The following is a 23219-nucleotide window of genomic DNA, read 5'->3' as shown; positions in this document are numbered from 1 at the left end:
GGGGTAAGTGCAAGAATTGCAGGTATTGCTTAGCTGTCCTCAGACTCTACCTCCTCCCTCTCCACAACCACACGTTCTTATTTTCTCAGTCATCGTACTGTAGGAGGGCAGGAAGTTATAGAAAACCCTGATGGACTTCTCACTGACATCACTTTTCCCGAGAGAGACAACAGGCATCATAATTACAGTCACATCCTGTGTATATAATGTCAATGGGACATGGTCATTGTAGGATTATTGTGACTATTTAATAAAAGATGCCATATTGCCGTCATTGTAAAACACTGGTAAGATTATATTAATTTCTAAGATTATGTTAACTGCTTTGTTTTATAAAGGCTCCTATGTAGGTGCAAAATATATTCAACTACCTCAAGTTGGTTGAACACTATGCTCTTATTACAGTAGCTACAGAATCTTGAAAATCATCATCCATTCCTAGTCCTTGGTTGATGTTGTTTGACTTCCTCTGTTCCTTCACCGTTAGTCCTCCATTGTTAGATAATTGCACAGAGTGTAGGGACTACCACACACTTTTGCTTTGAAAACTAGAAATAGTGGGTGTGACAGGATTGTTTTTTATGCAAAGTAAAGCTATTAATGATTAATTGGTTCCGAAGAAAAATTATGTTTGTATAATAAAAATTTTAGCTCATACAAACCCATGAATTATATAAATTCCCTCTTCTAAGCCCCATGGATCTCACTGGCTCTCGTAAATTTCCCATGAGAAGCCAGGTCATTTGTAGAATACAGAGCTGATGATCAAGAGAGTGCTGATTTGATGCCTTCATCTTTTTGACAGTCAAAATATTGCTGATCTTTGGGGAAAACACTAATGCTGTATTGGGCATATTTACTCTTATGATGGTTATGTAATAGACGTGTACGAAAGATATAAGAAAACTTTTGTATTATAAAAGTATAGTTCCTGAGTAATGTTTCTTTTAAGGTTTACTTTAGTGTTGAATTTTAGGTAAAAGTGGTAACTTTTTTCATTTTTAAGAAATTTCATTTATAGAGATTTTATTTTTTTTTTTTTCCAGGTGGCAAATGTCCAGCTTAATCTACCAAAGTTGATGGCTGCCAAAGACAAAGCAGTCTCATCACTCACTGGAGGTATTGCACATCTGTTCAAAAATAATAAAGTCCTCGGACTTAAGGTAAGTACTATGACAGATTGCTACTTTTTCTGTCATTCAACTTTTAAGGGTAATTTTGTGGAGTATTGGAAGCATAAAGGTTTTTTAGATGTTTGCTTGATTTTTGAAGAAAAATCTAGATTCAGGAAACTTCATCCTGTATTATCCTACACACCTTAGCTTGATTTTTGGAAGAAATGTAGTCGGGGAATTCCATCCTGTATCTCCCACAGATCATAGCATAACAGCGCAGGGTATTAACATGAAAGCTAAGGAAAGACTTGTGTTATCAAATACTGTATCAGGGGAATTCCAAATCATAGTGTTAAACATTGTCAATGCCTCTTCTGTGGATGATGACAGAAAAACAATATTCCCAGTAACAAAGTGGCTTAGGATGTCAGTAAATGAATGGCCTTTGACTTCTGTATGCATGACACTTAAGAAAATCAAAAGAAAATTATTAAGAGTTACAATCTTTCTCATTGTATATGTGAAATTTTTATTCTTTCTGCCAATTTATGATATTTTGTTGGCTTTTACTGTTACTCATTTTCATAATTTGTTTTTGTGTATTTGCCCTGTGAAGATGCATTTCCATATGAATAACATTGATAGAAGACTTTGAAATTGTAACTGGAGTTTTTATATTTGCCAGGTTAATTCTTCATTCTTTAACCCTTAGAGTGTGACTGTCGCCCCTGAGCGACGACAGACACTTGTTATAGAAGCGCGAACGTCGACACTGGTTTACCACCATAGAAAAATGTTTACCCTTAAAATTACTGGTCCATTTTCTTTGATTTACAATAATATAAAACTTGATGGCAATATGTAGCACCATCTATTGGTGGCATCCTGAAACATAACAATAACAAAAGACCTCAATGTTTATGCCCAGCTGGGCAAGAGATGACTTGTATTTTGTTCATTTATTTAGTATAAATTGGTATGTTTTACGTTTAATGCATTATTTGTATTATGAATCAATGCTGGTTGAAAGTAATATTTTGATACGTTACCACAAGCTCATGTAATAGTAGAATGCAGCAGATGTAATGGCCAGAATCTAAATGTTATTGTTTGGCCCTTTAACTGGTCATTTAAATAGAGCCTTTTAATCGATCGTAAATGTACACAAATATATGAATATGTAAACTATGTATATGTTCTTATGTTATGCTATATAAAGACATATACTTTTCCTCATATACTATATGTATATGTAAATTATATATACCTAGGATTCATGGACATTGTTTGGGAAAGGAAAAAAATGCGTTTTAGACGGCTAGGCTTCGTGGACGTTGTTTGGGAAATGATAAATGAGTACTGAATACTGATTGATTTAGCCAGTTTATTCGGAAAGTATTGAAAAGTTAGTACTGACAGCAATGCAAGCTAAACTCATAACACCAGTCATTATTATTTTTTCTTGGATTTCCTGTTGCTTTTGCTTCACATGCACAGTTGTGTAGGTTAGATTGCTTTTGGTTTTCCGCTCTAGTATTACATTTTTATCTAAGGCAATGATTGTTTTATTGGTTTTTGTATCACACACAGCTATGTAGCCTATGCTTCCTGTGTAGGTTAGCTTAGTTTTCAGCCTGGAAAAGTTTGAATAAGAGTTACCGTTTGATCAATGGTTAGTTACCACTGATCAAACAGTAACTCTTACCTTGTACCAGTTTACATGGTTTTGCAAATGGATTGTTGGAAGGTTATTCAAAAAGGCCACTGATTGGTAAGAGGAGACTGGAATCACTATTATCAAACAAACTCACAGGCAGGCATTTCATTACTCAATTTGTAAACAAAAATCACAAGCCTGATGTATTGTTTGCAGTATAAGAAGTACTGACAGCTGCTTGAAAAAAAAAGGGCAGTGCAAAAGAAAATAAACGACATATCACTGTGAAACCTGTCCTAACAAAACCACCTTTGTGCATTTTGCCATGTTTCAAAATGTACCATACTGTAAGCAAGTACAAAAAGACCAGTGAATGTAAAAAGCGATAAAAAAAATAGTGGTTAGCTTAAGTTTTATTTTAAAAGTTTTCTAAATGAAAATACCCATTTGTTCATATACGGAACAAACCTTCGATCTTAACATTAGGACTTACTAGCGCCAAGCTGGAAACCGGTAGAATTAAAATTACACTTGTGAGATCCAGGGACTATTGGCATCTATACCAGGTCAGGGGGATGTATACCCAGAATGCCCACGGCAACCTGTGACCCATCAGTTATTTTCCTACCGCCTTTAAGATAAGACGTGTTTACTGTCTATCTGATTTAAAGCCGGTTTTCAGTTTGCCCGTTTTTTATCCATTTCATTTTTCCTTTTCTTATTACTTTTTCTTTCTCCAAGTGTGCTCAGTGTGAGTGTGATCGGTAACAGTGTATAAGTGGTATGATGGAGATTTTCGCCTCGACATCGGGATCGTCTGCCATTTCGAAGAGGAGACAAAGGAAATGCCCAGGAGTCAGTGGCTTTCCATGTTCTAGGTTTCTAACTTTGGTGTCAACGGATCTTCATCCAACGTGTAGTAGGTGCAGGGAAAACGTATGTACGATTACTAATCCATGTTCTGTTTGTCGGGGTTGGTCGGTGGAACAGTGGAAAAAGTTCTATGAGAAAGGCCAATACAAAAGGAAGGTGGTGACGCCATCTTTGGATGACCTAACCTTACCAGCTTCTTTTGTATCGGCAATAAACCAGGCTGCTCCATATGTTTCTCTACCTGATTTTGTTTTGTCCGATACCCCTTCGGTTTCTCCTAGCGATTCATTATCAGAAACGTCAGGAGGGGTCTTGGGTAATTTTATGCATAATATGCACGCTCCTTTGTTCCCAGCTGGTAGAGGGGGAGCATCGCCATCTTTGTTCCAGACGCCTACTCCCGAAGCGCATAGATTGGACGGTACATGGTCAGCGCTAGGCCTACCAGGCGTACCAACCTTGGATGGTTTGCTTGCGCATTATATGGCGTCACGGTTCCAGCAGGGTCCGACAGCGCTGAATGTTTCTCATCCCCCTGGCTTGCAATTTATGGGAAATAATGCCGCGGCTACGCCATCAAATTCGATGTTTACAGCGATGCAGAACGTGGGATGTAGTTTGACAGCAAACGTGCGGTTGCCAGCAGAAGCCACACAGTCTCTTCCTACAAGATTGGTGACATCACAACATATGTCACACACCGATATGGCAGGCGCGATGACGTCACAAACTGCTTCTCGGCCTATTTTGCTGCACCCAGACTCAAATACGCCCTCTGACTCGGCAATACAAACTGTAATGCAGAAATTACAGGATATAGAGAAGAGAATGGATAAGAGAGTCAAAAAGAAAAGGTGTGATTCGCCTTCTTCGTCTTCTTCCTCTAGTTCGGCGTCATTGCCAAGTCCGATGACGTCACGGCGAGTACCAGTCAAGTGTTGGAGGATTTGGGATTTTGCGACTGATCCTCGGACTAAGAGGAGAAGAGTGAATTCTTCTTCATCTTCAGACCAGGACTGTCGTATCCCAGTCAGCAGGAAGGTCGGGAAGTCAGTGGCTGGTAAGCACAAAGCTAGCAGACGAAGCCGTTTGCAAGAGTCCGAACAAGCGAGAGAGGCGACGGTTGACGGACTAGCGGCCGACGTGGAGTTTCCAGTTCGGATTACAAAGACTACGATACCGCTGGTTAAATTGACGTTGGCGGCGAAGGGTGCAGCAGAGGATAGAATGCAGGTTCTAGTTTCACCCGTAAGGCCATTCAAAATACGCACAAAGGATGATAAGGCTCCTATTAAAAGTATGACAAATAGGGAGTTGGCAACCTTGTCGGATACGTTCGTGGAAGGCAGTGTCCGTCTGGATGAAAGGTCGAGGCCGAGTTCTCCGACGCTTGAAAACGATACCAATACTACTAGAGACGAAGTTATATCAGTTTCAAGGGAGCCTTCATCTTGGAGATCTAGTCGAGATTCTCGCTCTAGATCCGTGAGCAGAGAAAGAGTGAGGCGTTCTCATTCCCCTACTGACTATTCGGGATCGAGCCAATGGCGGCCAGCAAAGTTCAAAGAGACCGCGGCCGTAGGGGCAGGCAGCCGTGGAATTCCTGGTCGTTTGTCAGAAGATAGGGGTGAGACAACATCCCCTGTGACAGAGAACAGTACGTTAAGAGCCGGAGGAAGGAGAAAACCAAATGTTTCTGGCCTCGTATGCAGAGGTGATTGATTTGATTCGTCAATTCAATAACCTTTCGGAGAAGACAGAAACACCTGCCAGTATGCTTCCTCCGGGAATCGACATGGTATTTGGATTAAAAAGGGATACCAAGGTGTCGTATGAATTGCCTTGTTCGAGTCATGCGGATTCTGTCTTACAACACGTAAACGCAAAGATTGCAGGAAGGGATAATTCCTTAAGATCTAATAGATCATTTAAATTTATTCCTCGTCCAATGATGAAGCAAAGGAAATATACGACACCGAAGGTTCCTTTTCTGTCTAGACAAGTGAACCCTAATGTTGTAAGATTAAGGCCTGGATTAACCTTGGATCAGGTTAAAATGGAGTGCCCTTCGATGACGTACCAAGAGGCTGCTACGTTAGAAGCAACAGCTTCTTCTATCTTTCAGACTGCTTCTTGGTTAGATCTTTGGTCAACAGCAGTGGCGAAGATTGCATCCTCAGAAGTGACAGAAAGGTAGTGGATGAATCATTGTTCATTAGATTACTACAGTCAGGTTCCAAAGCGATTGTGTACCTGACAAACTTAAGTGCCAATGTTTGGGCAAATATCCTGCTAATGAGGAGAGATGCAGCGTTGGCTAGACTAAGCCGCACTGTGGATTTGGATTCCCTGTTAGCGATGAGGAATGGGGATATCTTGGAGTCGCGACTGCTGTTGCCAGAGGTCATACTGGAAGAGGAGATAGATAGAAGAAGGATGGACACTAACGATAGGTTGGTGCAGCAGGCAGTTAGGAAAATGTCTAACAGTCAAGCTACTCCTTTGGAGGTGAGACAACAGCAAATATCTCGGAAGAAGACAGTGAGACATAACATCCCTAATAGAGCCACAAGACCCTATTCCCCAAAGAGGCTAACTCATCAGCCCTTTCACAATAGAAACAACAGAGGAAGGGGGAGTAGGGGAAGAGGGAGAGGCTCAAGAAGATAGGATGGGCGCCTCTCATCACTCGGCCACACCAGTGGGGGGTAGCCTGGCAAATCACTGGAAGGTGTGGCAGGAACCGGGGGCAGAGCAGTGGGTGGTGGATGTTCTCAGAGTCGGGTATTTGATTCCGTTCGAGGTAACCCTGCCCCTGACAGAACAGCCATTACCCCACTTCGCTTATGCTCAGGAATCTCAGAAGGTCATTATTCTGCAAGGCGAATTGAAGATGATGACGGAAAAAGGAGCTGTGGAACAAGTATGCAGTCTGTCGAAAGGCTTCTACAGCAGGATTTTCCTGGTACCCAAAGCCAATGGGGAGTGGAGGACAGTAATAGACTTGTCAACTTTGAATCTGTTTATAAGGAAAACCAGTTTCAAAATGGAAACTCCAAAAACGGTTCTACAAGCAGTCAGGATCGGGGACTTTATGCTGACAGTCGATCTGAAGGACGCATACTTTCAGATACCAGTCCTTCAGTCTTCAAGGAAATTTCTCTGCTTCAGTCTTGCAGGGAAAGCTTTCGAATTCAAGGTCATGTGCTTCGGATTGACAACGTCTCCTCAAGTTTTTATAAGAGTGTTCACTCTCGTGTCGACGTGGGCGCATGCTCAGGGGATCAGGCTAAGAAGATATCTGGATGATTGGCTGGTGATAGCGAAGTCCAGAGAGAAATTACTCAGGGACAGGGCGACCCTTCTGCAGCTTTGTCACAGCCTAGGTATTGTGATAAATCAGGAGAAGTCGCAGTTGGATCCAAGTCAACGTTTGGAGTATCTGGGAATGGTTATAGACACAACAGAAGCCAAAGTATTCCCGACAGACCAAAGAATAGAGAAATGCAAACAAGTGGTGAATGCCTTTCTGGGAAAACAAACACAGCCAGCAAGGCAGTGGCAGGTAGTACTGGGAATCCTAACTTCCCTGGAGAAGCAAGTACCACAAGGAAGGCTACACCTTCGGTCTCTACAATGGAGGGTGAAGGAGTCTTGGTCACCAATAGTAGATCACCAGTACAAGCAAATTCCCTTGTCGGCAGAAGTGAGGAAAGACTTGCTGTGGTGGGTGAACGACGACAATCTGACAGTGGGTTTCCCCCTTCAACAATCCTCCCCGGACCTCTTGCTGTTCTTGGATGCGTCACTAGAAGGCTGGGGAGCCCATATGGAGGAGTTGATGGTGTCAGCAAAATGGGGTTGCTAGGACAGAGAACTCCATATAAACGTGCTGGAGTTCTAAGCAGCATTTCTAGCTCTATAGGAATTCAGGGAGAGAGTAAAGGGACACTCAGTGGTATTGATGTCAGACAACACCACAGTAATAGCTTATATAAACAAACAAGGAGGCCTAGTTTCTCGGCAGTTACATGTGATTACAGTTCAACTTCATCAGTGGGCTGTAGAGAACATGGTAGACATCAGGGCCAGATATATTCTGGGAAAAAGAAACATAGTGGCCGACAAGTTGAGCCGCAGGGATCAGATTCTGGGAACGGAGTGGTCCTTGCACCAACAGGTAGTGGACAGGATGCTCATGTTGTGGGAAGGACAGATCATAGACCTATTTACAACCAGGTACAACAAAAATTTGGGAGTGTATTGTTCGATAGTCCCAGACGCAGCGGCAGTAGCAGAAGATGCGCTACAACACCCTTGGGACAATCTGGACGTGTACGCATTTCCTCCATTTTGTCTAATCCGTCAGGTTCTGAACAGGGTAATGCGGTCTCAGAACCTCAAGATGACCATGGTAGCTCCGTTATGGCCGAAGGCAGAGTGGTTTCCAGACCTACTGGAACTCCTAATAGATGTGCCGAGAGAGTTACCCCCATGGAGCAACCTACTGTGTCAGCCGCACATGGAGAGGTACCACCAGTCGGTGAAGTCCCTATCGCTTCACGGGTGGAGACTGTCAAGTATCTCCTCCGAGCGAGAGGGTTTTCGCAGAAAGCAGCAACTCAGATGGCAGGAAATATCAGAAAATCATCTGCGACAGTATACCAAGGAAAGTGGTCAGCATACTGTGATTGGTGTCGTAGAGGGAACTTGTCTCCTCTCGGTACCACTATTCAGCAGTTAGCAGACTTTCTGATATATCTCAGAACAGAAAAGCATATGTCTGTATCTGCAGTGAAGGGGTACAGGGCTGCTCTAGCCTTAGCCTTACGAATGAAAGGGGTGGACATTTCGTCTTCATGGGAGTTGGCCATGCTGATGAGGAGCTTTGAACAGTCATGTCCACCAAAGGAACTAAAAGCCCAGATTGGGATCTGACCATGTTACTGAGTAGTCTGACAAAACCCCCCTACGAACTACTAAGGCAGTCCACAGATAGGAGCCTGACCCTGAAGACAGTCTTCTTATTGGCCCTGGCTTCAACCAAAAGGGTGGGGGAGCTACATGGCCTGTCATATCTCATAAAGCACTCGAGAGGTTGGAGGTTAATGGTTTTTGAGTTTGTTCCAGAATTCGTGGCCAAGACCCAAAACCCAACAATAGTGGACGGCAGATTCGACTCCTTTGCCATACCTTCCTTGGCAGACTTTGTAGACAATGACAAAGCTGAGATGCTTCTGTGCCCCGTCAGGGCACTAAGGGAGTACTTAAGAAGAACAAGGCACCTCAGGCCGGGGTGCCGGAGGTTGTTCGTAAGTACAGGACGGAACAAGAAGGAAGTGTCCAGGAATACAATATCGTTTTGGCTAAGGGAGACGATCAGAAATGCTTACATGACAGAAGACAGGGGGTCAAGTTGCCAGGTGGGAGCTAGAGCTCACGACATAAGGGGCTTGAGTGCTTCTTTGGCATTTAAGAAGAACATGTCTGTGGAGAGGATTCTGAAAGCTGGTGTGTGGAAATGCCAAACAACTTTCACCTCATTTTATTTGAAAGACGTTGCCCATAGATCCTTGGACACTTTTTCCTTGGGTCCAGTGGTGGCGGCCCAACAAGTGATATAGCTCATCCAGTACCCCTGGCGGGTCAGTTTGCGTCTAGTCTAAGATGAAGGTATGAAAGTAGAATGAATGGGATGACTGGTCTTTTTTCTTTACTACTTTCTTCCTACTCCTTTAACTACGGGCAATATGAAGGAGGGTACCGTCATATGCTGGAACGGACTAGATGCAGGGGAGGTGGTCAGCCATACTGTGAAGCTATCTTAGGTTATGATATACTTTTCAGTAGCAACACACCCCTCTAGATAATCGGGAAGAGAGGGGTGAGGGTGGATCCAGTTACAAGGGACAAGAGTAAACCATAGAATGGTATCAACACCCAGTGAGGGAAACCAATAGATTCGCTTATATCTTTGGTTCTAGGTTCATTGTCCATTCTCTTAGAATTTCCCCAATATATTCGGAAATGGATAAGGTGGCAAACTACCAGTCAGTTGTAGAGACTTACCTCCCTCCAATAAGTAAGTCTATCCTAATGTTAAGACCGAAGGTTTGTTCCATATATGAACAAATACCAAATTTGTAACTAATTTGTATTTTTCATAACTAACAAACCTGAGGTCTTAACAGGTAAAGGCCCACCTCGAACGACCCCTCTAGTAGTCTAAACTGGGTTAGAAATATAACTGATGGGTCACAGGTCGCCGTGGGCATTCTGGGTATGCATGCCCCGTGACCTGGTATAGATGCCAATAGTCCCTGGATCTCACAAGTGTAATTTTAATTCTACCGGTTTCCAGCTTGGCGCTAGTACATCCTAATGTTAAGACCTCAGGTTTGTTAGTTATGAAAAATACAAATTAGTTACAAATTTGGTATTTGTTCATATACAGAACAACTTTGAAATCTTGATGGGTGCTCTATCATCCTTACAGCGAACTTTAGTAGGCTTTGGAGATGGGGAGCCATCACAAACTGGAACATGTACGTCTACATGCAATGGAGAGACACGTCCATGTAGAGCAGACGGTGAAACACTCCTCTCATTCTCGGAAGAAGAAACAACGAAGTCCTGAATCCTCCGTCTGACTCTTGTATGAGTAGGGGAAGAAGGAGATGGAGTGGGGGAAAGCTCTCTCCAACTTCAATGCTTCTTGCTAGGAGGAAGGGGAAGACTCTCCCTCAACACCATTTCTTTGTAGGGGGAACTGCATATCTCACAAAAAATGAGAAGTCCAGGTTATCAAACATCTCCTGAAAGAACGTCTCTGAGGGAGGAAGAGCAGACAACAGAGACATGGATGGTAATGACATCACGGCCTGAGATGGAGGGAGAACTGACACCACAGTCAACTTCATGGGCTGAGTGGAAGCTGGGAGTGACGTCTAGACATTGGGCATGGCAGCACGAGCCAATGGCCTTACTGGCAGGGAGATAAGTGGTAACCCAGCAGACAACGTTATGGCTCCTGCCTGCCTGAAGGCATCACATGCGTACCAAAGTAGTGTAGGTGAGGACGAAGGGAGACTGCCGATTTGACTGGTGGAGGCTGGCGAGCAGACAAGAAATGCACCAGCAAACCATTGAAAGAGGGTGAACCCCATAGGCCTAGGGATGCCCAAACCACTGCTATTTTGTTGGACTCCAAATCTGAAACAAAGGACAGGGACACAGGAACTAAAGATGCAGGATGAAGACTGCTGGAAGAAGGAAATGCTGAAATGTCCGCTTGGGGAGATGAAAAACCTTCCCAAGACGGACAAATCAACACCTTCTTTTGATCCCTCTTCTTATAGAAAGCCCTCCACAGAGATATATGCCAGGAACATCATCCCGGGCACGAATTAGAGATAGTACAAAAATTTGTATGGCACCTTCTGCCAGTTGAATGGGGATCTGTATCAGAAGCCAAAAACCTGGAACATGGAAATCCCTGAACTCCTGGACACATTTTGACAGGGCTTGGAACTCTTGGAGGAATACATGATTAAAGGGGGGACACACACACACACACACACACACACACACACACACACACACACACACACCACACACACACACACACACACACACTCTCTTAAATGCTAAGAAGTAACAGGCAAACAAAGCAACCAACTTGGGAAGGAGAGCACTGTGCGGCTACTCTCCAAGGCGGCCAAAGAAAGGCTGATGTGTCACAAGGTCCCAAGCTTGGTCGGTGACCAGCATCCACCTTGTATATGTATGGGTTGCCAGATGCCACAGATTACTTGCTTTACAATCTTTGATTGTTTTTAACTGGTTTTCAGCAAGCACTAGATTATACTATTGTTAAGACCTCAGCTTTGTAAGCTATGAAAAATATATATTGATTAAAAATTTGCCATTTTTATATTCTGAAGTGTGTATGTGGATTAAATTAGTATGCATAATATATTGAGGTAATTGGTTTGTATTAAAACATTGTTTTATAAAATTGTATATTTGTTATTTGATGCATTGCATTATTTTTCTACAGGGTCACGGAAAAATCATTGGCCCCAATGAGGTATCAGTCATAAAGGAAGACAACACAACAGATGTTGTAAAAACAAAAAACATTCTCATTGCCACTGGTTCAGAAGTGACACCATTCCCAGGTATTGAAGTGGATGAGGAAGTCATTGTTTCATCAACCGGGGCCCTGAAACTCGCTAAAGTGCCTGAGAAGATGATCCTTATTGGAGCTGGTGTCATTGGTTTGGAACTGGTAAATTTTTTTCAAATATCTTGTTTTAATTTTTTTTTTTTTCTTCTTAGTGAGTATACTGCTGATTATTAGAAAATATTTGTTTTGATGATTTTGAGGTAAAAAAATTTTTTTCAATACTTTGAAGATAAATTACATTCTGTACACCACTTACTACAGGGATCAGTATGGTCACGTCTTGGTGCTCAGGTAACTGCTGTGGAATTTCTTGGATCCATTGGTGGTGTAGGTATTGATGGAGAAATTTCTAAGAACTTTCAAAGGATCTTAACCAAACAAGGAATGAAGTTTAAGCTCGGTACTAAGGTACTAAGTGCAACAAGACAAGGTGATAAAGTTATTGTCAGTGTGGAAGGAGTAAAAAATGCCAAGGTAAGCAATGATTTGTGTCTAGTTTTTGGTATAGATTCCTGAGTTTTCTATGTTTTTAACTTTGGTTGAAGTATTGTTCTATTACTTGACTTTCTAAGTCTAAAGATGAAGCTTCCTGGTTAGGTTTTGTACAGAATTACTTACTATGTGTGGTAAAGTTCATGAAGTTAAGCCATATTTTAATTATGCAACTTACCCAGGAATATATAGCTATAGTGTCTGTTATTCGCAGCAGTATAGATTCAAATTTGCGGTAATAACACTGACAAGTGTGTAGGTGGCACCAGTCTCTCCACCTAGCAAGAAGGCTAGGAATGACATAGCCAATTGCCTCATTCCGTTTCTGCGATGCCTGGTGTAAACATCTGGTGTCGGCAGCAGTTGTTCTTTTTTCACCGGTTATTTACCGGATTTTGGTATACAACCCGAAATTGTAATAGCTTCAGTGTTTTACTTGTTTTGTAGGTTGATTACTGAAGTAGTATATCATTAGTTTGCATTCACAGCAAAATTGCAATTAATTGGTCAACTACTCTTTGATGAGTGTTGGTCTATAATATGTAAGCATTGGTTTGTCAGACCGATGGTTACGCTTGTTACCAACTAGATATTGTTCGATTATACATTTCAGTAGTGATCTTTTGATTAAATCATCTTTTCAATGAGTAACGCAATAAAGCAAAATGTTGCTGAGTTGATAAGTGAAATAATGTAATCATTGCATTAGCTACCTTCCTGATAGAGTTGCATAATAATGTAAATATTGCATTTGTTACCAGAACGATCTTGGTGTTGAATTTTAATTCCTCGTAGCGTTTTGCAGAATTAGTGATTATTATTGTTGTTATATAAAGTTCTGATGTAAGTTTTTTCACCTCTTTCTTTTAATAGCGTGTTTGCTTCTGCAACGAAATTACAATAAATTTAAACACTTATAAATCTTTCCTTTACAGAATTGTTTTAAGTGAAAGGATATAATGTTGCAGGATAGAATTAATCATGATGGGGTTTTGGAGGACGATCTATTGAGTTCCTAGTAAAAGCAAGAATAGAATAATTATTGATTATAGGAAGCAACTTTCATTGTAAATGTACAAGAACCCATTACAGAGAGAACATCCTTATAGAGGGCTGTACTTAAAAATGGTTAAGGGAACAAAGTAATGTTGCTTAAGAGTGCCTCCAGAGCTTGAATCAAAACTGGAGGTAAACATTCCACTTTGCTTTCGGCCGCTGTCGGATGAAGACGTGTTCGTTCACCTCTCTGCCCACCATCGTCTTGAGAATTTCTATGCTTTTAATTACGAAGCTGCTCTTTTTCACAACTTTTCCCCTAGGTGTCCATCTAGTTCTATTTCCAAAAATGCAATTAGATTCTTCTTGCGAGAGGTTATAAATAGAGATTGTTATGGTTTTTCATCGCTTTCGGAGCCTTCGAGTTTTTCTTCGAGTCCAAGGATGCATAATACGTATTAGGGGAATGGCTACTTGGCTTTCTTGAGGAATTTTTTGGAGGCGGCTACTTGGAATTCGGTGTCTGTTTTCATGATGTTTAACCTTACAGGTAGTCAGTTTTCTTCAGAGAAGGGTTACTCGCTGGGTCCTTTTGTTGCGGCCAACTCAATTTTATAATTAGCTTTGTATCGTTACGCTGTTAGGGGTTTAGGTAGCCAGTGGTAGTCTAAATGAGTCTGTTGGTCAGGGTTCTTATCGAGGTTAGGGCAGGACCTTGGATCATAAATTTTTTAGAGAAGGCTTGGACATTCCTTTCGAGAGTGCTCCACCCTTATTCAGCTCTCTGATAGCTTTAGCCTACTTGGAAAATTCAGACATTTATTTCCCTGTCAAGAGAAGTTTTGTCATTCTTGCAGAAGAAGGTTTTAGAGTTAGTAGTAGTCCACTAACTCCCGAAGTTTTACAACTGACTGTTAGTAAGTCCCCAAGGCCTCGGGTGGCTTGAGGCCCGTGTTAGATGTAGGCACTGAATGTTTTTGTCCAAAAGACAAAATTCAGAATGGAAACGAATCAGATGGTTTCATACAATCAACTTACCTGTCAGATATATACATAGCTAAGACTCCGTCGTCCCCGACAGAAATTCAAATTTCGCGCCACTCGCTACAGGTAGGTCAGGTGATCTACCGGCCTGCCCTGGGCGGCAGGACTAGGAACCATCCCCGTTTTCTATCATATTTTCTCTGTCGCCGGTGGTATCAACATTGTTGCTATTACCTCCTGACTTAGATTCTTATTTCATCCTTTGATCATCGTTTATCGGCTTTTTGGTGACGTATCTGGATCGTGTTTTTGGCATTCGCTACTGTGGACTGTTTTTGGAATTGCTTTTTGGATTTTTCTCAGTATGTCTGATTCAAATGTGAGTGTGAGAATGTGTGTGACTGTAGGCTGCAGGGTGAGGATACCGAAAGCTTCGGTTGATCCTCACACTGTATGTCGTAAATGTAGGGGGTTTCAGTGTTCTGCTACTAATACTTGTCATGAATGCGAGGGATTAAATGCAGAAGAGTGGAAGACTTTAACTTCTTATTTGAAGAAGTTAGAGAGGGATAGGGTTAGACGTCTGAAAGGTGTGAGTTCAAGGCCTATTGAGCCTTTTATTGATACTTATTCTAATCCTAATGATTTAGATTCTCCCTATGTGTCTAATTCACAAAGTGTACTTTCGGAATCGGCCTCGGAAATCGCCGATCTGAAAGCTACTATTCGAGACATGAAGTCCAAAATGGCGGACTTACAAGGTAAGGCTAGTGAAAGTGAGCATTACAGTGAAGTGAGTTCTCCCAGTGTTTGTGGAGGGGGCGTTTGATCGTCCCTGCGACGCTCCCAGGCCTAGACCTCTTCCAAGCTCCCATGCCCAGAGGAGAAGGAAAGTCGAAGCCTTAAGGAGGTCGTGGGGAATCCCCAACGGTCAGACGTCCCTTCAGCAAGCTCTGTTTCGTGGCAGGCTGCTCAAGGGCGCTTTAGAAAAAGCGTCCTTCGTGAGTGTTTCTCATCCTCTCCCTCTCCCTCACCTAAAACGAGGGTGGAAAGGAGTCGGATTTATCGAGGCCTCTGAAACGGCATTTGAAAGAACCCGAAATAGATTCGAGCCCAGAGCGTTTCTTCAGATGACGCTCCCTCTTCTATTAAGAAGGCGAAGGTGGCGTCACGTCACCCGACGAGGACGCAGAAGAACCCTTTCCTACTTCTCCCCCGATTGATGACGAAAGGCGTCATGCAGTTGACGTGGGAGAAGCTTCAAGGAAGATTATCATGGCAGTACAAGAACAACTGGCCTCTTTGGTGGGAGTTTTAGCCCTCGTAGGAAGGACGTTGCGCTTCCAATCAAGAAGTCTCGTCCTCTCTCCCCTGCTAAGCGAGAAGCGTCATGCAAACGTGAAGCTTCTAAACATATCGCAGAAGCTTCGGGGTTCGAGAGCGAGATCGGGAGCTTACGGAAGACACGTAACGCCAGAGAGACGTGGAGACGTCTTTTAGGCATGAAACGTCTTTGAAAGCTGTTATTGTAGACGCGAAGCTCCAACCAATATTTTGGCGCCAGTTAGGACGCCTTTTGAGAGCGGAGCGTCTTCCAGGCGGCGAGGCGTCATCCGGACGTCAGCAGCCACATAAGCGGGAGGCGTCAGCCAGGACGCTTGGCGGACGAGAAGCGTCATCCAAGCGGGAAGCGTCTTCTATTTATGGAGAGAAGCCTGAGCTTTTGGCGCCTTCCAGGGCTATTAAAGCGGGGAAGAGGAAGGAATATCATTCCCTTAGCCCCTCTCCTATTAGGAGTTTGTCTCCTCCAGAGGAAGGACGTACGGACGTTTCGGGGGAGCGGAGACTCATTTAGATCCCGAGTTAGAAGTAGACTCGGACGAAGAATATCAAGGAAGAGAAGGACTGTCGAACTATAAAGTTTTGACTGCCTTGCTTCTAGAGGAGTATGGAGACGACTTGACTCCTGCCCTTCTCCGCGCTCTCTGTTTTCGAGTGCTCAGACGAAGAAGTCTTCGTCTTTTCTCAGAATGAAGCCCGCCATTTCAATGAAGAGGGCTCTTCAGTCCTTAGACTCTTGGATGAAGTCTAAGAAGGACTTAGTCAGAACGGTCTTCTGCATGCCTGCCTCCAGCGAGACTAGCTGGTAGAGGCATTTGGTATCAGACGGGAGAGAATATGGGTATTGCTCTTCCGTCTACGTCAGAAGCGGACTTTTCGACCTTAGTTGACGCTTCACGTCGACAAGGTCTGAACTCGGCACGTATTACTTGGGGCATTTCTGAACTGGACCATCTCCTCAAGGGACTCTTTCATGTATTGGAAGTTTTCAACTTCTTAGATTGGTCCCTTGGGGTGATGTCCAAGAAAGCCCATGATTCTGAAGGAATCGAACCAGAAGTCCTTTTGTGCATATTGTCTTGTATAGACAAAGCGGTGGCAGGATGGCTCGTTTGAGATCTCCTCTTTGTTTGGAGCAGGTCTTCTAAAAAAGAGGACGGTATATAGTGCTTTTTTACAAACAAGGCAGTCTCCCACGCTCAGAGGGCAGCGCTGCTGTATTCGCCTTTGTCTGACTTTTTGTTCCCTTCTCAGTTGGTGAAGGACATTTCTCGTTCATTAACTGAGAAGGCGACTCAGGACCTTCTGACGCAGTCAGCAAGGAAGAAGAAGCCTGCTTCTACACCTGACAAGAAAGGACCGAGTACATCGGTTCAGCCCTTTCGAGGTGGCCCTACCTCCAGACCTCCCGCAAGAAGGAAGGCTCCTGAGAAGAGAGGTAGGTCTGCCTTTCGTCCCTTTAAAAAGGGAAAGTGATGCTTCTCTCCTCCAAGCACCAGTAGGTGCCAGGCTCCTGGATTTGTGGAGGCCTGGACACTTATAAACGCAGACGCGTCATCGTTGTCTGTAATAAGGAAGGGATATCGTATCCTTTCCTGAACACTCCTCCCCTAACGTCAATACCACGGGAACTAACAGCCAAGTACAAGGATCCTGTGCTGAGGGATACTCTTCGATCGATGGTGGAACAAATGTGGGACAAGAGAGCGATAGAACTAGTACTGGATCAAAACTCCCCGGGGTTTTACAATCGCCTTTTTCTGGTTGCGAAGGCCTCGGGAGGCTTGAGACCAGTACTAGACGTCAGCTCTCTGAACAAATTTGTTCGGAAGGAGAAGTTCTCGATGGAGACTTCTGCCTCAGTCCTTGCGTCATTGCGACAAGGAGATTGGATGGTGTCTCTAGATCTCCAGGACGCCTATTTTCACGTCCCGATCCACCCTGCATCGAAGAAGTACCTCCGTTTCATGACGGGGGGAAGGATCTTTCAGTTCAGAGCCTTGTGTTTCGGCCTGTCCACAGCTCCTCAGGTCTTCACAAGCCTGATGAAATGTGGCGAGGTTTCTTCACCTCAAAGGAGTAAATATCTCTCTGTATCTGGACGACTGGCTCATCAGGGCCAGATCAGAGAGACAGTGCTTGGAGGACCTGACGTTAAACTTTAGAATCTGATCAAAGCGTTGGGATTGCTCGTGAACCTCGAGGAAGTCGCAGCTGACCCCCAGACAGAACTTAGTCTATATCTGGGGTAATTCGGGGATGGGGGGATTCTCGGGGTTTTCGAGTATTTCCTTCGCAAGAGAGAATCGCAAAAGGTTTGCAGATAGTCTCTCTCTTCTTAAGGAAGGAACAGACGTCGGCGAGGGAATGGTTGAGCCTTCTAGGGACCCTGTCCTCGCTCGAACAGTTCTTCCCGCTAGGAAGACTTCATTTACGTCCGCTTCAATTCTTCCTCAAGAAGTCTTGGAGTTGGAAAACTGGACAACTTTCGGACGCCTTTCCCCTTCCAGTGGAGAATAAGACTGCACCTGGAATGGTGGTTGCCCCCTCTGAAAGAGAACAAAGGGATCTCTCTAAGAACCCAGAAACCCAGACCTAGTGTTGTACTCCGACGCGTCGGAGAAAGGTTTGGGGAGCAACATTAGGCTCGAAGGAGGTGTCAGGCACCTGGGAACCAGCGCAGGTGTCTTGGCACATAAACTGCAAAGAGCTCTTCGCCGTGCATCTGGCTTTGAAGAGTCTAGAACCTCTAGGATAAGACACACAGAAACAAAGTAGTGCAAGTAAACGTGGACAACACCACCGCACTTGCCTACATTCGAAAAACAGGGAGGGACTCACTCCTCGTTCCTTTACGAGCTGACGAGAGACCTTTGCTTTGGACGTCTCACAGGAACATCTCCCTTCTGACAAGGTTCGTTCAGGGAGTAAAGAATGTGAGGGCGGACAGACTCAGCAGGAGGAACCAGGTCCATCATACAGAGTGGACCCTACACGAGGAGGTGTGTCAAGATCTCTGGTCACTGTGGGGGACACCTCATGTGGATCTCTTCGCCACATTCATCTCCAAAAGGCTGGCAGTCTTTTGCTCGGTCGTGGAAGACCCAAGAGCTCTTATGGTAGACGCCTTCCTGCTAGATTGGTCTCGCGTAAGGGGGTGACGTCTATGCTTTTCCTCCATTCAAAATCCTGGGACTAGTACTAAAAAAGTTTGTGGCGTCAAAGGAGATGAGGATGACATTGATAGCCCCCTTTTGGCCGGCCCAAGATTGGTTCACGGACGGTGGTAGAGTGGATCGTAGACTTTCCCAGATCCCTACCAAGAAGGATGGATCTTCTCAGACAGCCACACTTCAAGAGGTATCATCAAAAACCTCCCCGCTCTCGCTCTGACTGCCTTTCGACTATCGAAAGGACCTCGTCAGAGCGAGAGGGTTTTCTCGCGAAGTTGCAAGCGCGATCGCGAGAGCACGCAGAACCTCCACTACGAAAGTATATCAGTCGAAGTGGGAGGTTTTTAGAAGGTGGTGTAGAACTAAGAAGTTGTCCTCCTCCACTACCTCTATAGCGGAAATTGCTGATTTCCTTCTATTCCTGAGAGAGCAATCTCATCTAGCTGTATCCACAATAAAGGGATACAGAAGTATGCTCTCGGCAGTCTTCAGGAATAGAGGATTAGATCTAGCAGATAATAAAGATCTCCACGATCTCATAAGGTCCTTTGAGACTTCAAAGTCGAAGGAACCGGTCCCTCCGAACTGGAACCTAGACGTGTTCTCAAGTTTCTTTCATCTGAAAGATTCGAACCTCCTCATCTGGCTTCGTTTCGAGACATCACCAGAAAATGCCTATTCCTATTATCTTTAGCTATGGCAAAGAGAGTTAGTGAATTACATGCTCTGCAGGATAAAGTAGGTTTCAAGGGAGACTCAGCTATTTGCTCGTTTAAGACCCTGTTTTTAGCTAAGAATGAGAATCCCTCGAATCCCTGGCCTAAGTCATTCGAAGTCAAAGGCATATCGAGTCTCGTTGGAAGAGAAGCAGAAAGATCTCTATGCCCTGTAAGAGCTCTAAAAGTTCTACATTCAGAGAAAGCATCAGATGGAGGCTCTAGACAAGGTCTTTGGGTGCGCGGTAAAAGACCCCACAAGACTGATGTCCAAGAATGCTCTGGCATTCTTTGTGAGGAACGTCATTACAGCACGGCATAAGGTCTGTTCTGACGAACAGTTTGCGACTGTTGAAAGTTAAAGCTCATGAAGTGAGAGCAGTAGCGATGTCTCTCTCGTTTCATAAGAATATGTCGCTTAAAAACAATCATAGATACGACCATTATTTTGGAGATGCAACTCAGTATTTTGCATCTCATTACTTGAAAGACGTTCGTAGTGACATATGAGAAGTGTTTTTCTCTGGGTCCTTTCGTATCGGCGGATACGATTCTGGGTACGGGAGCCGACACCAATCCTTAAAAAGTATATACTTTTCTTCTTTTTAGATATGGTCTGGAGTCTCTTCGAACAATGGAGGACTTGGTTTAGCACGGGCGGCCGTCTATGTTGTTCAGTAAGAGAATCTTGTCATATCTAATTAGATGAGTATAATTTTTTTAGAAATTATGTATGTGTACGTAGTGGTTTTTGAGTTACGGTTGTTGTGAAGAGTTCGGGGATAACTCGGAACAATCCTTAGTTCTAACATATGGTTAGGATCAGGTGGTCGGGATTGGTTGTGTGCTCCTTCATAAGGTGTATTGTCATATAAGTGGATCAGCACCCATTGACAAAGTCCTTTCAGGCTCTGCCGAGTAAGCGGATAAGACCCCATCGGCAGACCCACAAGAACTCTTGGCCATAGATCATATATCTCGCTAAAGTTTCTTGAGGTGATGCAGACTACTGGGCAAACACCCACGAAGTCTACCACCTATCAGGTAGGAACCAAGGTTTTATTTATACCTACAACATATGTTGTTTACCTGTCTATTCCATATAGTAGCTGTCTCTTACCCTCCACCGAAGGGTGCCAATCAGCTATGTATATATCTGACAGGTAAGTTGATTGTATGAAAATGATATTGTTATTTGTTATTTTTTCAATAAAGTTTCATACATACTTACCTGGCAGATATATACAATTAAAGGCCCACCCAGCCTCCCCGCAGGAGACAGGTGGAAGAGAGAAAATATGATAGAAAACGGGGATGGTTCCTAGTCCTGCCGCCCAGGGCAGGCCGGTAGATCACCTGACCTACCTGTAGCGAGTGGCGCGAAATTTGAATTTCTGTCGGGGACGACGGAGTCTTAGCTATGTATATATCTGCCAGGTAAGTATGTATGAAACTTTATTGTAACATAACAATATCATTTTTGTTATCCATTTGTAAAGGGGATTGGATGGTGTCCATCAATATGGACGATGCATATTTCCATATCCCAATTCACTAAGACTCAAAGAAGTTTCTTTGTTTTGTCTTCAGAGAGAGAGTATGAATTCAGAGCTGTGCTTTGGGCTTTTGACCTCCCCACAAGTGTTTACTATCATCTTAGCCCCAATTCCGAATGGCTGCAACTAGTCGGGACAAAAGTCTCTCTATACCTGGATGATTGACTTCTTCAGCCACATTCAGAGAAGAAGTACACAGAGGACGTGCAGAAAAGTCTTACATTGGCAGGAGTTGGGACTTCTGATAAACTTGAGGAAGTTACAACAGTTAGTCTCCTGTCAGGATTTTGTCTATTTGAGGATGAGGATAGACTTGGTGGCTTTTCGGGCTTTTCCATCCCCACAAAGAGTGGAGTCATGCCTTCAGTAGGTGGACAATTTGCTAGCTCTTCGAGATTATTCTGCAAAGGAGTGGATGGCCCTGCTGGGCACCCTAGCCTCTATAGAACAGTTCGTGTCCTTGGGGAGTCTACACATGAGGAATCTCTAGCTAGATAACTAGAGTGGGAAAGAATTTCCAAACTCGTTTGTGTTCCAGGCAACATCTGAAATAAAGGAGGACCTGTCTTCGTGGAGATCAGAAGACAGATTATTAGAAGGGAAGTCCATTCTTCCTCTGAGCCCTAACCTTGTATACTATTCATACACACCAACCCAGGTTGAGGAGATGTCCTGGGAGACAGTAAAGTATTGGGACATAGGATTTTTAACAGAGAGAGTTGCGCATCAATTTGAAAGAATTGACTGATATCCACTGGGTGCTGTTGGAGTTTGTGGGCCTGGTCCGCCAAAAAGTAGTAACTGTCCGCGCAGACAATACAACGGCCCTCTCTTACATCAAGAAACAGGAGGGAATGCATTTTTTTTTTCTCTGCAAAGCAGCAAGAGTCCTTCTGTTATGGACAGATCGGAACCACACCAGAATCCTAACAAAGTTCATACAAGGGAAATTCAATGTCCTGGCTGATGAATTAAGCTACAAGAAGCAAAATCTCCCCACAGTGTTGTTTTTTAGCAGAACTAGCTCCTTCTGATAGGAACTCTGGACAACAACTACTGTCACATGCAAACCCCTGTTCTATCAGAGCCGGAAGTGCTTTATGTCAGGGCTAGATGGTCTGGTATTTCCTAGAACCAGAAGCCCAGACCAGATTTAACCCAAGATGCTATGGCAAGTACATATGTGTCTCATCCTTGGATTAGAACATCTTGCCATTACCCTAATGGTCTTCATCTTCTGAGACTTAGGTTTAAGAGGAGCATTTGCCTCCTTTTAGCAAAGCTAATGAAATTAAATACAACCTCTAACTCTTGGCTTTCAAGAGATACAGTGTTCCCCACATATTCGCGGGGGGAGGTGTACCAAACACCCCTGTGAATAGTTAAAACCCGCGAATAGTTAGAACCACCACTAAAAATGCTTTTAACTGCCTGTCTCGAAAGTTCAGATACCAAATGTATACCTTAAATAACATCTTACTTCAAATATACCTAAAATTACTAACTTATTACTGTATTAATCTTTGAGGTTATATTATTAATATCATTTCAAAGTCATCATAAACATTTTACCATTAAAAATGTATACCTACAGCCAATAACACAGAGAGAGAGAGAGAGAGAGAGCGCAGAGCATTGAATGGCAACATCATATATTTTACCATCGAGTGAAATTATGAATTATTCCTGAGACAGAGAAAAATAATGGAGAGAAAGAGTAATCTTATCAATATTTGAAAATTAGTTATAAGGTAAATCATTTATTTATATTACAAAACAAATAAACATGTAAGTAAGAGAGAGAGAGAGAGAGAGGTTATTGTTTAATCTCATTAAACTTAATATTATTTGAAACCTAGTACTGTATATATTATTATTTCACCATAAAGTGTAGTAATGCCCTTAAAAATATACTGTATACATAAATGGCGTTGGAGTTACCACTATGACATGGGTATCTCCTGTGGCAAGAGAGAGAGAGAGAGAGAGAGAGAGAGATTATCCTTATTTAAAAGAGTGAAATGGATAGATTATTGTATTTTTTTAAATACTATCACATATGAATTTTGAAATTAGTTTTATTATTATTATTATTATTATTATTATTATTATTTTATTATTGTTGTTG

The 23219-nt window shown here is 43.2% G+C and overlaps 1 protein-coding gene across 2 annotated transcripts in view; it reads left to right on the top strand.

The window, feature by feature from the left end:
* The window catches only part of LOC135224739 (dihydrolipoyl dehydrogenase, mitochondrial-like), a 153136-nt gene that overhangs the window by 98689 nt on the left and 31228 nt on the right, over positions 1 to 23219 (top strand). For both annotated transcript variants that reach the window (XM_064264062.1, XM_064264061.1), the window contains exons 4-6: positions 1047 to 1163; positions 11705 to 11935; positions 12095 to 12307. In XM_064264062.1, coding sequence (XP_064120132.1) covers positions 1047 to 1163; positions 11705 to 11935; positions 12095 to 12307 — 561 coding nt within the window. The remainder of the gene's footprint in view (positions 1 to 1046; positions 1164 to 11704; positions 11936 to 12094; positions 12308 to 23219) is intronic.

Source organism: Macrobrachium nipponense, chromosome 12 (genome assembly GCF_015104395.2).
Source record: "Macrobrachium nipponense isolate FS-2020 chromosome 12, ASM1510439v2, whole genome shotgun sequence".
Lineage (NCBI taxonomy): Eukaryota > Metazoa > Arthropoda > Malacostraca > Decapoda > Palaemonidae > Macrobrachium > Macrobrachium nipponense.
The sequence above is the reverse complement of the archived record's forward strand: the minus strand, read 5'-3'. Positions and strand labels throughout refer to the sequence as shown.